The 16,529-nt window shown below is 42.4% G+C and overlaps 1 protein-coding gene across 1 annotated transcript in view; it reads left to right on the top strand.

The window, feature by feature from the left end:
- PITPNM3 (PITPNM family member 3) overlaps positions 1–16,529 on the top strand; it is a 767,267-nt gene that overhangs the window by 568,167 nt on the left and 182,571 nt on the right. Inside the window, exons 6-7 of the mRNA XM_088449478.1 lie at positions 366–555; positions 13,203–13,322. Of these exons, the coding sequence (XP_088305604.1) occupies positions 366–555; positions 13,203–13,322 (310 nt within the window). The remainder of the gene's footprint in view (positions 1–365; positions 556–13,202; positions 13,323–16,529) is intronic.

The following is a 16,529-nucleotide window of genomic DNA, read 5'->3' as shown; positions in this document are numbered from 1 at the left end:
AACTCACTTATTACCACTGCTCTTATGTTCTTATTAATTTATCTAGAGTACAGGCTACCAGTATAGTCAGCAGTCTGGAAGAATATACATTACTGCTATTCCTGTCCTCTCTCTGCAGTGAAAAAAAAAACCAGTTTATTGGAGTATCTAAAGGACACTGTAAGCAATTGTTGCTTAGTTATATGGCTGTCAGTTTCCAGGGTCTCAGAGTTGTCACTGACTTAACATTGACCAGCATCACAGAACCTCTCATTCATTATGCTAAAACATGCTCAGGATCTGCTTACAGCAATGTGTGTGACATCATTTCTTACTGGTGCTTTCAATTAAAAATGAACAATTGTTTTTATCTTGTATTTCTCCAGCCTTAACCCATACAGCTATGATGAGAATTGCCTGAGCATTAGTGAAGACCACATACCTCTTGCCGCCTTGCCGCTGCTGGCCATCTCCTCCCCTCAGTACCAAGATGCAGTTGCTATGGTGATCAGCAGAGCAAACCAAGTTTACAATGAATTTCTGAAGTCTCCAGATGGGGCTGACTTTAATGGACAGGTAATTCTTCCACAGCAACATATTTGTATAACCTTTCATTATAAAGCAGTTTGTTCAACTGTGTGTCAAAGAAACAATATATGAAGCCTTTCTGGATGTGCTTTTGCTTTAAATGCTTATTACAGTAGTTATACAGTAGTTCTTTTTTCATTATATTTAAATACAATATTCCTCCTAAAGTAACATGTTTCTGCCCACCTAACTATTACTTTTGAAGTTACAGGTTCAAAGAGCCATGTAAAAATTGTTAATAACAATATATTCAGAGCACAATCCCTATAGAAGAAATAAATGTATGACAGGTGTGGTGTAATATCAATATTGTGTATGATTTATTAATATTGACACATATAAAAGCATGCATAAATGTAAAAGAGTAAAGGCTCTGCTGTTCCTCCCCCTGGGGTGGGGAGGATGAGTGGAGCCTGTAGAGTTACTTGCTGCTCAATGGGTAAGTGAGGGGTGTGTTGGAATCAATCTGTCTCTGTAGACAACGAGGCGTTCCGCTGTTGTCTGTGCTGATAGAGTCACTGTATAGCTATATGTAGTGGTGCCCGGGTGGTCTTGGTCGGAGATCACTGGGGCTGTGGGTCTCGGTGTCTGGACTAATAGGTCTGGGCTGTGCCTGGACGCAAGTGTCCTCTAGTGAAAGAGGAGACTCCGGGATCCTAGCGTGCAGCCTGACGCTACTGTCTCCGGGGAGGGGAGAGCCGGTCTGCGACCTCCGCTGATCTCAACCTAGCTGACCCCTCCACTACAGATACCTCACCTTCCACACACCGCCTGTCGTGGCTGGATCCCTCCTAGACTTGTCCTCTCGTCCGCACGCCCTGGTTGGCGTTCCTGTGATGTGTAGCTGTTCGGATCCTCACAGTTGGAGCCCCAGTGCGCAGTGTTTATTCTGTTGTGTAATGTAAAAATTGTTGGCTGATTGTCTTAAGCTAGGTACACACCTGACAGATATATGCAGATGATGGTTGTTCATACTCACTGAACAACCATCATCTGTTATGTGGCCGCGGGTTCTGCTGGCCGGGGGGCATGTCGCGACCCCCTCCCCACACCCTCTGCAGCAAGTGTACACACAACAAGATGGACAGATAAATCTGCCATCGGCTGTGCAGTAGAGTCGATGCGATATGTCTGTGAATGACGTCGTTCAGAGACATATCGCTGGTACACACTGGCAGACGTGCACCCGATATATTGGCCGATCAACTTATTTCAAAATATCTCCCATCTCGACATTCAACTCTGCATCTCTTATTCACAGTTACAGGATGTTTAATATGTGGAATACCTTCACACACTTAGGGATCTATTCATTATGTTAATCATCAGCTGAAAATCAACTGTCTCTGCAAGCGGTTTCACTGCTCCTTTCGGAGCAGTGAGACAAATGCGCATGCTTGACCCACAGATCACGCTTGCACACAAGAGCCTCGACGTCCGGCGGAAGGAGTCGGACAGGGGCGGAGGGATTCTAAAGGATCCCTTTTCGCGACCCGGGACTCCTTCCTACGGGGAAGGAGCCAATAGCGGGAGCACTCACCATCTGAAGATGGCGAATGCTCCCTCTATCAAGCTCTGAAAATATTGTATTTTCGAAGCTTGATGAATTCTGTCCCCATACTAGTGAATGGGGACAGCGGGCCATTCCGTGAGAGAAAGGTAAGCAGGAGACATCTGTGATATCTACTGCTTTCCCTTCTTGATGAATGGCCCAATAACTTAATTTCTACAATTGCAGGTGAAAATTTTAATTTTCACCTGCTTCTGTAGAAATTATGTTTTGATGAATAGACCCCATAGACTTTATTCTCAACTCCAAACCTTCAAGCTTTCCTAGAAAACTTACCTCTCCAGGAAAGATTATCAAATTCCTGAACCACCTACTCTCAAAATGTTTCTACCTATTTACCACCCCCTAAACAGTTCACATGAAACATACATGTGTTATCTTTTAATACTCAAACAACCCTCTAATCCTAGCCTGACATTATTCTGTGAATGGTTCATATACACCACCAAGCACTTTTTACCCTTACAATCTGGCTGGACCAAAATGCAATGTGTAGCATGTGACCTGTTGTAATACTGTATATTGAACTCCTATTTTCGTATAGATTGTAAGATTGTGAGTAGTGCTATAGATTGTAAGATTGTGAGTAGTGCTATAGATTGTAAGATTGTGAGTAGTGCTATAGATTGTAAGATTGTGAGTAGTGCTATAAGGTGCCCACACACATACCGATGTCCTCACGATACGATTTTAGGGCCAATTTCCTCATGAACTTGCTCCCTGGCAGTCGTGGTCACGATTTTGGAAAAAAGACACCCAATCTGTCTTACGATCTCACGATCTATCGGATCATACGCATCGTGAGATTGGGCATAACAAATCGTGAGTTTAAAAAAATAATAAAACAGGCTCTTGACTATTGGTGGGAAATTTAAATAGCCATAACAATGGGAGGGGCTATCTAGGGAGTATAAACAGCAGGCACCCTTTAAACTCTGTGTACATTCTGCTCTGCTACTAGATGAGGCTAGGTGTATTCCTGCTGAATTCTGTACATTGCTACTGTGCTCTTTGTATTTGGCTTGCCTTTTACAAAGTTTATTCTACCTGCAAGTGTGTGCTACCTACCTGCATTCTATCCTGTTCCTGAATTCTGTACTGATGCGTCCCTACCAGTATAGAGTGTTGGTCGCTGAAGCTGGGGTCCGGGAGATTAGGAAGAGGGCCCAGCGAAGAAGGACGAGAGCATGCTGGACCAAGGAGTGGCTGCTACAAAGGGATACCCGCTCTCACATGTCCATGCTGATGGAGATCAAGGAGAACAACCCGGACGACTATCGGAACTACCTGTGCATGGATGACGCCAGCTTCCAAGAATTGCTGCATCTGGTGACCCCCCACATCCAGAGACAGGACACAAGGTGGCGGAGGACAATCACTGCTGAAGACAGACTGGTGGCTACCCTAAGGTACCTGGCTACAGGAAGGTCACTGGAAGACCTAAAGTTTGGGACACTCATCTCACCTCAGTCCTTGGGCGTCATCATTCCGGAGACCTGCAAAGCCATCGTAAAAGTGCTACAGTACCAGTATTGCAAGGTAAGTTAAAAAAAAAACACCACACATTGTTTTCTTGTGTAAAGAAAAACATTTTTTTTATTTTTTACTCAACATAAAGCAAAAAATAGCCTTCATTTAGTACAATGTGCACTGACCTGCAGGCAACTGAAAGTGTGCACTAAACTGTGTGCAATATCCTTTTTTTATAACAATTTTACAAAAGAACATTATCACCAAATTTTATGAATCCCAATAGGTAGCCGGCTGTATGCGGGTCAGACGCCAGTTTGAACAGGCCAATACACATATGGCACAAGTATACATTGTGGCCCCGGCTTCCAGCAATGTGTACTTGTGCCATGTGCGTAGTGACCTTGTCCAAATGGCGTCATCACCACCCTGTCCCATGCAGCAAGCACCTATTAGAAATCATAAAATTTGGTGATATTAAAAGCAAGAAAAAATTTACATGTCTGTATATTGGGGCGACTCATCTGCTGCATCCAGCAGAGTATTATACAAGGTGGTGCTGGTGCTTGGGGTGCTTGGTGGGGGAGTAATATCTAACTGGGCAGGGGGGGGACGGACATACCTATTTGGGGCAGGGGAAAATAGCATTGGATCTGCAATGTATGTAGAATTTGTTAGATTTTTGCTCATACAGCGATTCAACAGGTCGTGGGTTAACCTTAAAAAATGTCTTTGGATATCTGTATCCAGATTTCTCAATGTGCTGTTCACATGAGCTGTGAAATCATCTATTGCATCTGGGGGTTTCTGCAGCAGCCGTTCTGCGTTTTGAAAAAAAATGGTCCTCATGTTCAGTAAGATTCTCCTTTCTCCCTTGTTTTTTCTTCTTTTTTTGGGGTTGTTGAGAAGATGAGGGTCCAGGTGGAAGTGGAGTTTCCACTTGTGTGCTATTCTCCGGATCACTGTCACCACCGAGCAGACTGAGGTCCGGTGTGGATGCTAAATCAGGGTCTTGGGTGGGAGTCTATATAGGGAAAAAAGATATAAAAAAAATTATGTTTTAACCCCTTTTTTACTATTTTTACAGTTACCTAACACCATGGAGGAGTGGACCAGCATCGCAGAAGATTTTGAACAGCATTGGAATTTCCCTAACTGCGGAGGAGCCATCGATGGGAAACACATCCGCATCAACCCACATACTACTACAACTACAAAGGATTCTTCAGCATCGTTCTCATGGCAGTGGTGAATGCCAACTACAAATTTCTGTTTGTGGATGTCGGCAAGAATGGCCGTGCTTCGGATAGTGGATCCTTCAAAAAGACGGCTTTCTACCAGAGACTCGCCAACAAAACCCTCAACTTGCCCTCACTGGACCAGACAAAGCACGGCCTAAATTACGTTTTCGTTGCAGACGAGGCTTTTGCATTACATGAACATGTGATGAAGCCATTTGCACACAGGGGCCTGACCAGAGAGAAAAGGATCTACAACTACCGTCTATCCCGGGCACGGCGCATTGTGGAAAATGCGTTTGGAATAATGAGCAACCGCTTCCGCATTTTCCACACCACCATCAATCTACATGTGGAGAAGATAGACTGGGTCGTGATGGCGTGCTGTGTGCTGCACAACTTTCTGTGAAGAAAATCTACTCAACGAGGACCTGTCCCAGCTAGACCAGAAGATGTAGGACCCCTGGAGGACATTGAACATTTTACATCTGTGTCTGCACCACCAATTACAACATCGACCGTACGTGCCAAAGAAGTGAGGGAGGAGTACATGGCCTATTTTAATTGACCAGGTGCTGTGCCATGGCAGGAGGACTGTCTGTGAACTACTGAATAAATTGGACATTTGGGATTTAACAACAAAAACATTAAGGATTTTGGTTTAAACTGTGTCACTACTTACTAAGACTTCTGCAACCTCCTCATCTCCCTCACGCTCAGACATCAAGATGATTGATTCCCTTTGAGGCTCTTGTTCACTGATGAATGACATCATTTGGCAGTACCACAGCGCAGGAGTATATATTTCATCTGTGGCCGCTCCTGATTTTTTGGAGTCATCCACCTTCTTTTTTTCTTTGATGTACACTGTCCTGAGATTTTGAATCTTTTGCCGTACAGTTTTCAGGTCTGCATCAGATATGTATTTTTTCGTATACACCAAAAGTTCCTCTAGTGCGACCAACTTGTGCAACTTATTGTGGTACTTCCGAGAACTGATCTTCTACGGACACTCTTTCGAGTGCAGGATTTCAATGAATCCTGTAATGAATTCACGTTCAGAATCCATGGACATTATCTATGAATAAGAAAAAAAGGACATTTAAATATTTGTGTATATAGTTTTGTTAAATGTAATGTTGTTATAGTTCACATTTTTAATGTTTTAATATTTTCTTTTTTACAGGTTTTTAAAGGTTTGTTATGGTATTCTAATCATGTTTTCTTTTACAGGAATGTCATGTGTTTATTGCTTGGTAATATAATGTTTTTCTTTGTTTGACAGTATGGGTTTTCCACGTCTGGGCCTGTCGTTGTGGTAGAACTACAGATCCCAGGATGCCCTAAAAACAGTTTCAAAGATGGGTGGCAGGTCATCCTGGGATCTGTAGTTCCACAACAGCTGGAGACCGAAAGGTAGAAGACCACCAGCTTTAAATAATGTGTGTTTTTAAATGTAATGTATGGTGATTTTTTTGTGAAATACGTGTTTATTTATTGTTTTGTTATATTACACACATTGGTGGGCAGTGGGAGCTCAAATGCATGACCCAGCCACCGCCCGCCTCAATACGGCGGGCGGTGGCTGGGTCATGCATTTATTACCTGGGGGCACACATTGGTGGGCAGTGGGGGAGCTTAATGCATGACCCAGCCACCGCCCACCTCAATACAGTGGGCGGTGGCTGGGTCATGCATTTATTACCTGGGGGCACACATTGGTGGGCAGTGGGGGGAGCTTAATGCATGACCCAGCCACCGCCCACCTCAATAAGGCGGGCGGTGGCTGAGTCATGCATTTATTACCTGGGGGCACACATTGGTGGGCAGTGGGGAGCACATATTGGTGGTCGGTGTGGTTGCATTTAAACTGTACAAATACTCACCAAATATCCAACAAAACAAGACTTCAGTGTGCAGGCTCCTCAATGTGCGACTGTCTTGCTCCATACACGATGCTGCACAAGATGGCGATGGGGCGTGTCCAGGCTTCTGTCAGTCAAATTCCGCATTGTGTGATGAATCGTACGATTCATCGTGAGGAAAAAACCCCTCACGATCAGCTTCCATCGTGTTCATGGTTGGCTAATCTGCCCTACAGCACGGCAGATCAGAAGATGCGATATACGACGAGCGGGAACGCGCATTGGCATCGTGCTCGTGGGTATAAACTCACGATTTGTACTTTTTTTTACCCGATTCATCGTCACAATTCGTCGAAATCGGCCAAATCGTGTAAAATGTCGCTATGTGTGTGGGCACCTATAGATTGTAAGATTGTGAGTAGTGCTATAGATTATAAGATTGTGAGTAGTGCTATAGATTATAAAATTGTGAGTAGTGCTATAGATTATAAGATTGTGAGTAGTGCTATAGATTGTAAATTTGTGAGTAGAGCTATAGATTGTAAGATTGTGAGTAGTGCCCTCTTATCTCCCTGTCTGACTGTTAAAACTTTAGTCTTGTTTTATTACTGTGTTTGTACCAAATTAGAAAGTACAATGTGGTGGCACTATGTACAGCCATGGCCAAAGTTTTGAGAATGACACAAGTATTGGTTTTCCCAAAGTTTGCTGCTTCATTGTTTTTAGACCTTTTTGTCAGATGTTACTATGGTATACTGAAGTAAAATTATAAGCATTTCATAAGTATCAAAGGCTTTTATGGACAATTACATTAAGTTTATGCAAGGATTCAATATTTGCAAGTATTCAAATGGATTAAGGTGTGGGGAGTTTCCTGGCCATGGACCAAAAATTTAGATGTTTTGTTCCCCGAGCCACTTAGTTGTCTCTTTTACCTTATGGCAATGTGCTCCATCATGCTGGAAAAGGCATAATTCGTCACCAAACTGTTCTTGGATGGTTGGGAGAAGTTGCTCTTGGAGGATGTTTTGGTTCAATTATTTATTCATGCCTGTGTTCTTAGACAAAATTGTGAGTGAGCCCACTCCCTTGGCTGAGAAGCAACCCCACACATGAACGGTCTCAAGATGCTTTACTGTTGGCATGACACAGGACTGATGGTAGTGCTCACCTTTCCTTCTCCGGACAAGCGTTTTTCCAGACGCCCCAAACAATCTGAAAGGAGGTTCATCAGAGAAAATAATTTTACCCCAGTCCTCAGCAGTCTAATCCCTGTACCTTTTGAAGAATATCAGTCTGTCCCTGATGTTTTTCCTGGAGAGAAGTGGCTTCTTTGCTGCCCTTCTTGACACCAGGCCATCCTCCAAAAGTCTTCATCCTATGTCATGCCAACAGTAAAGCAACCTGAGACCATTCATGTGTGGGGTTGCTTCTCAGCCAAGGGAGTGGGCTCACTCACAATTTTGCCTAAGAACACAGCCATGAATAAAGAATGGTACCAAAGCATCCTTCTGCCAAGAGCAACTTCTCCCATGATAGTGCCTAATGCCTAACCCTCCCCCTAATACCAGTACTTACGGGGATGCAGACAGGTGTCGGGATTCCGGTGCCGCCATTCTAGGCGCCGGCATTCGGACTGTCAGGATTTTGACTGGATCCCTGTGGATGAACCCAGTGGAAAAATAAAACCACCACATGCACTGGAGGAGCTTAAGCAGGGACTCCACGAAGTTTTGTTTGTGCCTTATCAATTTGCTCATCACTGCAGATTAAATAACAACTAACAGACTTACTATATCTACTGTATCTGTACTATCCAGGTGACAAATCTAATAGAGTGTAAGCATGTTATCGCAATTCATATCTGTCTGTACAGTATGTTCTACTTACAAACCATAGACTTCAGCTGCGAGTAAACCTTTTCAACTGCTGTCCATTCATATTTTTTATATTTGATATAAATTCAGTCCACTGTGCTCGGATCACTGAATACATCCCAACCCTGATAATAAAACGGATCCAAGCTGCTCATCACTAATTAGGTTTACCATCTGTGTATCTGGGGAAATAGAATAAACATCACTGGCATGCACTATTATGCCCATTTTGCAAAGAATATTATTTATTACATTTGCAGATAATTTAAAAAAAAAAGACACATTTCCACAAATATGTTTAGGATAATGATGCACTTTGGCAATTGTTTTTATGTCTTCAACTATGTAAACATGTTTATGCTTTCAGTAAAAGAAAGAATATAAACAAATAAAATAATATAATTATATACATATACATGTAATTATATATATAAAAACGTGTGTGTATGAAATCATGTAATAGTAGGGCACTGGGCCATCACTCACACTTTGGCAATAGTGCTGGCACAGGTTACGTATTTTAGGCATTGTTTCAGAATATCTTAAACATACTCGTTTGGGCTCATATCTGGTCACAGAGAAGGCCATGGCTTATATATAACAATGTTGCACTCATTACAGCATTGAGTGTCTATACACACACTGTGAATGTGAGCATTGTAATCTGGAGAGACAAAAAGTTATCTGACAGGGTAGGTACACACTCTAATAGAACCAAATAGAGCAATGAAGTAGGTAGAGTATAGGAATGGTAAAATGTAATGATAATTATGGCGTATGGCGTTGGTTGTTATGAGATGCAGGTGGCTTTGGTGAAAAAAAATCGCTCTCGTGCAAAGTCAGGCCGGGTCGCTAGTTATTAATGTATACTATTTAAAACAAATCTAAATAGACCCTCATGCAGGTATTCAATTAATCCTGATAATTTACTGATGATGCAAAAAGGTGGTAGCCTCTGGCTTTACCGTCCGGGGCTATTCCATTACAGCCCTTTTTTATCGCCCGATAAATGATCTATTATCGAGCGTTAACATATAGAAGCCAGGAAAAGGTCCCTGACCTATGTGTTAAACCACTGTTTGCGTCCGATAACAGGCTAATTATTGCGTATATCTTTTCGGGTCAAATGAAATATGTGTTAAGTGCAGCCTGTGGGCTTCCTTCGGGGCTAATTGAATAGCCCCAGGGGATCACATAGCCTGCGGCAAATTACAGCGGCTAGTTGAATTCCCCGCTATAACTCTATAACTATAAATTACCATACATTTGACCTATACAACCCTAAAGTGAGCGGTATAAAAACCTAATATTATGGCATATGGATATCTAAACAACATCGAAACTACAAAAGCAAAGCAGCAAACTTTTAATTAAACTTGTGTGTACCGCAGATATTCTGGGAGGCTCATGCAGTAATGTATCATGCTCTTCCTGAGCATTGAAACTACTTATCATTTCTTGCTGATAATTGCTTTCCTTGTTCCAAGGACGCTATACTTTCTGTCAAGCACGCAGCATGGGACAGCCATTCTGTGAGAATTTATTACAAGTGGAGCAGCTTTGTGTTTAAAATGCTTAGTCTGTGCATTTGACATGGAAATGTGGACCTTAATGGGATTAAATGGGAAAAATATAACTAATTTCACCATCCTGTTAAATGAGAGAGTAACAGCCCCTCAATAAATCTGCAATTACACTGGAGAACACCCACATCGCCCACACTATAATCTGTTTGTTTAATAACAATAATGTCATTTATTTTGGAGGGTATCCGCATTTCTGAGCCAGCTCTGGCTTTAAGCCACTGTAACAAGCAATTTCATCGTGGGCCTGCCGTGAGTGGTGACTAGCAAGATCAGGCCAAGAAGCATTATACCAATTAAAGGAAGGTATTATGCTAACATGGAAAAATAGCATCCTTTTCTTAGAAAATTGACAATATATTTCTTTAAACTCTTTAATACTTGAGGGGACAGCATACATTATTCTTCAATTTATAGTAGTCTTAAACTTCCAATCTACATATAAAACTTGGAGTCTTAATGCAAGTGAAAGCTGCTTCCTAAAAACAATCTTCACATGCTGCTATTTCTAAGTATACTGAGCTCACAAAGTATAATTTAAAGGTATTAAAGCCATTGGCATGTACTTGAGATGAAATTCAGATTAGCGTTTGTATAAAATACAGCAAATCATATTCAGTATCAAAAATCAAAAATATAGTTTTCTAGTCAGTGGCGTATCTAGGGATGGTTGAGCAGGGCATGTGACCTGGCGCCGTTACCATCCAGGGCAGTGCGGTCCATGACACTACACACTAAAACAAACACAATGCTGGTGTTGGTGTTTGTCTTAGCACTGCAGCCATTAAGAGCCAGACAGACTCGGCTGCTGCACCCGGGGCTGGGCTGGAGCTCACTCGTGAGCTCCACCTTCCGACTCCCACAGTGGGTGAAGGGAGAGATGTCTCTCCCATAGTGCCGAGCGGGACCAGAGCAGTGGATGGCGGCGGGCACAGAACTACTACGGTAGCTGACAAAACTTATAAATCACCTAAAACACACCCCTTCATCTATTTCTTGTCAATCATTTGCTAAAAATTCTTAAAGGAGCAACATCCAAACCAGTCTTAAAGGGGTTTATTGCTTGAATACACCTAGAGGTTTAATTAGCCCAATCTCTGGATTGCAATTCAATTCTACATCAGCCAATCAAATGCATAAACATATACCCTACAAATATATTGAAACACTACTTGACAGTGTTAGTTATAAATACAAACCTCACATCACCCTATTCAGAATATAATTTGATGAAGGTTTTATACACAAGATAGAACAGTGTATTGTCAGTATTGAGCTAGGTACACAGTGTATAATGAATGGGCTGATTTGCCCATGATCCACCTATATTTCCTACATCTACATCATCCTCCTTGTGGGTGGATATATGCAGATATCAGTGTTGTGTGACAGTACATTGGTAGCTTCTAAAAAAAAATGTGCATAATGTGTAGCACAGATATTGGGCTTTCTATTTGACGAAAAATCGCCCCATTTGTCGGCCCGATCAGACAATGTGTACCTTTAGCAGTAACTGTGAAAGCCATATTTTCTGTAAAATACTGTTAGATACAACCTCCCCCCCATATCCATCTCTTACCACTTTATGATTCCAATGGAAATATTTTTTTCTACCTGTAGTTCAAATGGAAATGATAAATAGGAAATCCAACTACACCGTCACAACTTGTCATAATATAGATGTGATGCATACAGCTAATTAGAAGTACAGTAGCTGGATTGTGCTGTTGATCTAATTATCCACAGTACATATCTCAACACCAGGCCTCCAGTACCCACAAAATATATGCTTCAAAAAAGGCTATTTGGGGGTATGCGGTCAGGAAGACTATAAAATCCTGGCATGGGACTAATGATAGGCATCGAAATCCCGCCGCCTATCATTATCCACCCGCCGAAATCCTGATGCCCGGCATACCGAACACAGATAAGCCGGGCGTCATGAATGGACAGCCAGGGACTTAGGGTTAGGCTAGGGGAAGGGGGGTTAGTGTTACGCATCCTCGGGAGGGAGGTTAGGGTCAGGCACCCCTCCAGGGGGGTTAGGTTTAGGGTGCGGGGAGTGGGGGTGCAGGGACGGGGGTTAGGTTTAGGCACCCCTGGGGGGAGGTTAGGGTTAGGCACTAGGGGAGAAGGTTAGGGCTAGGCACCCCTAAGGGAGGGTTAGGGTAAGGGGGGGGGGGAGAGTATTAGGGAGAGTTAAAATACTTACCCTGTCGGGATCTTCAGTCTTCTGCCTTCCGGCATCGGTATGACATCTGCGGAGCTTATGTCCGGCGGTATGTCATACCGATTCCATCTGGGGATATATGGCCAATTCATATTAGGATTGCATGTGTAGGGGAATTGGTGTACTTACATGTACAGTGCACACCCTTCCAGGATTCAACTTCCTCTTCTCACCCCTGTTCTGCCTCCAAGTGTATGGTGTCACAGGTATAAGATATGCTGAAATCTAAATACTAATGCATTTTGGTATGCAGTACTTTATGTTTACTCCAAACCCTAAATAACTCTCCAAGATTCTATACTGGGATGTATGCTGCATATAAAAAAAATACCTGCTGGAACAAAATCTGCACACGTAACAATCAGTTACATCTTGTGGCAGATAACTTTACAGAATATGTACTTTTGGGTATTACTATTCTTTACAGTCATGATTGGAACACTGGACACGGCTCACACAAACCTTCACTGACATCCACTATATGACAACCTCCCTGACATGTAGGCTACCGGCATAGAGCACCATCGTTACTAAATATAGAGCAGTCTGTCCCTAATTTCACTGACCCTAAAAACCAATATAACAGGGAGTTATAATGGCTTTCATTACAATAGCTACATGAAGCTGACTTTAACTCATCCTCCACACCACAGCCTATCAGATGCTTAGCGCTTAACTGATTTGGGTACTTAATGTGCTGCTTTGTTCCATTTTCCCCTCTGAAAGTGAAAGCTGTTCTATGTATTTAATGTTACTGCTTATATTTTCTGCCATTAAATGCCTTTTATCTATATATTTGCAGGTATGTCTGATTGGAGACTGCGTGGGAGGCATACTGGGGTTTGATGCTCTGTGTTATAGTGCCAAGACACCCGGGGAGAGTCAGAACAGCAGCAGAAGAGGAAGTGTCAGCAGTATACAGGTATATTACTAACCAAAGCCATCTAGCTTTGTGCTCACTTGGTGTTTGCTATATTCTGTCATGTATCCTGGCGTCCCAGAAAATGCTTGCATTTTTGCTGGTGAAAATCTGTATTTTGGAGTTTTTTGAATTCCTGATGCATCTATAACAACAGAAATAGTGAGAATGGAATTATATTATGAATTTTACTGCAGGTGGTTCCAAAACAATTGAAGCAAATTTTTAAGGACCATAATACATCTATACTATATAATCTCAGAAAACTAATTGTACTTAAAATGAAGGCAAGCCTTTTGTAGCATTCCACTTCTAATAGTGTGCAAAAACATGTATGACTGGGCAAATCTTTAATGCATTCATGCACAGAGTGGGCTTTATAAAATTGATGAGTCTACGCTAAGGATTAAAAACACACACACTTAAAAAATGTTTATATAAAAATGTGTTACATAATATCACATGTATCTATGACTGCAGTCAAGTGGATCACAATGTATCAAAACTAAAAGGCATAACTATAAGACAATATATCAATCAACGTCCCACTAAATAAGTTATTCATTGAAACAATACAGTGCAAACAGAAACAGAGTGGGCTTTTGCTGCAAGATATGCATATATATGTTTAGGGCTACTGCAGATACTTGTTCAGGCTTTGTGATGCAGCTGCATGTGGTGGGCATCTAGTGGCTGGTTTGTACTTTATTATGGAGAAAAAACATCCATACTACTGATATGTCATGATTACAGGCCTAACAATTGGAGGTTTAGTTGATGAAATATAAGTAGAGAACCCAACTAAAACACTGTTGCTACTAGTTTATACAGGAAATTATTAAATGTAGTGATCCAGTGGCATAACTAGGGTATTTTGAGCCCAGGGCAAGATGAAAAAGGGAGCCCTCCCCACTATGTGCGCGCGCCAAAAAAGTGGGTGTGGTCACTTGCCACAAGTGGCATGCCCACTAGAAAATGGGGGCATGTCAACATGACACACCACCATTTTTCGTCACTCTGGGAACATTCCTTTCCATTCCATATGCACCTTAATGCCCCCAGTAGTAATGCCCCTAGTAGTAGTGCAGCTCATGCAATGCCCACTGTAGTAGTACCCCTTATACAATGTCCCCAGTAGCAGTGCTCTTTAGGCATTAAACCCTTTAGTAGTGCCCCTTATGCTGTTCCCCCCAGTAGTAGTGCCACTTATGCAGTGCCCCTTATGCAATGCCCCCTGTTGTAGTGCCCCTTATGCAGTGGCCCTTATACAGTGCCCCTTATACAGTGCCCCCAGTAGTAGTGCCTGCCGCTGTCCGCTTCTCCAGTCCGGCTCGGCACTATGGGAGAGATGTGTTGACGTCTCTCCCTTCAACCACTGTGGGAGCAGGAAGGCAGAGCTCATGGTTGAGCTCCAGACCGGCTCCAGCCCTGGGTGCAAGCAGCCAATAAGAGTCTGCCTGGAATCGGTATGTAATCCCGGCTGTCGGAATGCCTCCTGTCAAAATATCGACAGCGGCATCCCGTTGGTTGGTATCCCGTCAGGTAAGTATACTTACCCTTCCCCCTACTCACCCTAATCCTCCCTTCTTGTAGCCTAACCCTAACCCTCCCCACCCTAACCCTCCTCGTTAGTGCCTAAACCTAAGTCTCCCCCATTCATGCCTAAACCTAACCCTCTCCCTTAGTTCCTAACCCTAACCATCCCCCCTAGGGGTGCCTAACCCTAACCTCCCCCCCACAAAAACTTAACCCTTACCCCGCTACGCTGTTTAAAACACCCGGCCCCCCGCGCGGCTAACACTAAGGTTTCCCCAGACCTACCTTGTTCGGGCTGGCATCCTTCTGGATTCCAGCATCGGGATTAAGATAGATGTCTGTATTTTGATGCATGTCTTAAGTCCCGTGCAGACTTGCAGCGTCGGGATTCAGACCGGTGGCATGCTGTCTGCCGGTCTGATAACTACATCCCATCTGTCTGACTCTTATTGGCTGCAGTGCTAAAATAAAACACACACTACTGCCACCGGCAGCGTGTTTGTTTTATTGTGTAATGCTGCAAACCACACTGCACTGGACTGCGGCCGGTAGGCTGGTGGTGCCGCTGGAACCGACGACACCCAGGGCACGTGCCCCGCTTGACCCCCCACGTTACGACACTATAGTGATTAGTAGATTTTAAGTCCACCAAACATAGACAGAGTCTCGCCATTGCTAAAATAAGTGTTAAAAATGGGGAAATATTTTATTAAATGTCAGGTTCAAGTTATCCTTTAAGCCTCATGCCACATACAGGTGCCATGGGGCAGTGACGGTGCCACAGCACGCCCACTCACATCCCTAGTTATGGCTTTATTTGTACATAATTTATACAAGTTTTCTTTTAAGTAATGCCGATATGGGAGATCCAGCTACTCTAATCGATGACCAGGTACCTTCTCCCAGTAGGGGGACCTGTTGGTCACTGTTGATGTTGATCACTGTTCATTTTGGAAACTACAGTCACTCCTCTTAGCCAGAGACGCATATACATGGTGGTGTTTGGATTTCATTTAGCCACACATTGATGCATAGTACGACAATGTAATAATACAAAGGTACTATCATGCAGTAAATACACTGGTAACTCCGAACAGGTTTGATTCTGAATTATAATTACTATAATGCTGTTCTAATAAAATGGTATAGTGTTTGCAACAAATAAATTATGAACAGCACTTAAAATAAGTTAATAGGTTGCCTATATAATTAAATGCTGTAATTTGTGATACTAGAATATTCATGCAAATTAAAAGACATCAATGAATGAGTAATTACATTCCTACTTTAATCCTGGATATCTTTGAAGAGAACTTAAAGATAAACATATCCTAATTGGAAATAAGAAGGATTTATCATTTAACAGTAAAATATACTTATCTACTTATCTTCACATGGGTGATAAATCTCTTCCAAGTTGGCAACTTAAGAAAGGTATTCTGTTGCTGTTCTTCAAACATTTCATTTTATCAGTATCCCAAGGTATTTTAATTGGCAATTTTTAAGGCAGCTTTATAGAAGTAACAAGTAACAAGTTTGACCCAAGTAAATACTTAAAACTAACTATAACTAAGTAACTAGTCTCCCACTAGAACTATAAGAGCCTTTTTTCATTAGAATTTCACTTGTTTCAGACTTTCTACATAATTTCTCTTGGGTCATTCCATATCAGAT

Source organism: Taudactylus pleione, unplaced genomic scaffold (genome assembly GCF_031769625.1).
Source record: "Taudactylus pleione unplaced genomic scaffold, aTauple2 ptg000485l, whole genome shotgun sequence".
Taxonomy (NCBI): Eukaryota; Metazoa; Chordata; class Amphibia; order Anura; family Myobatrachidae; genus Taudactylus; species Taudactylus pleione.
Note: the sequence above shows the minus strand (reverse complement) of the source record. Positions and strands in the feature narration are given on the sequence as shown.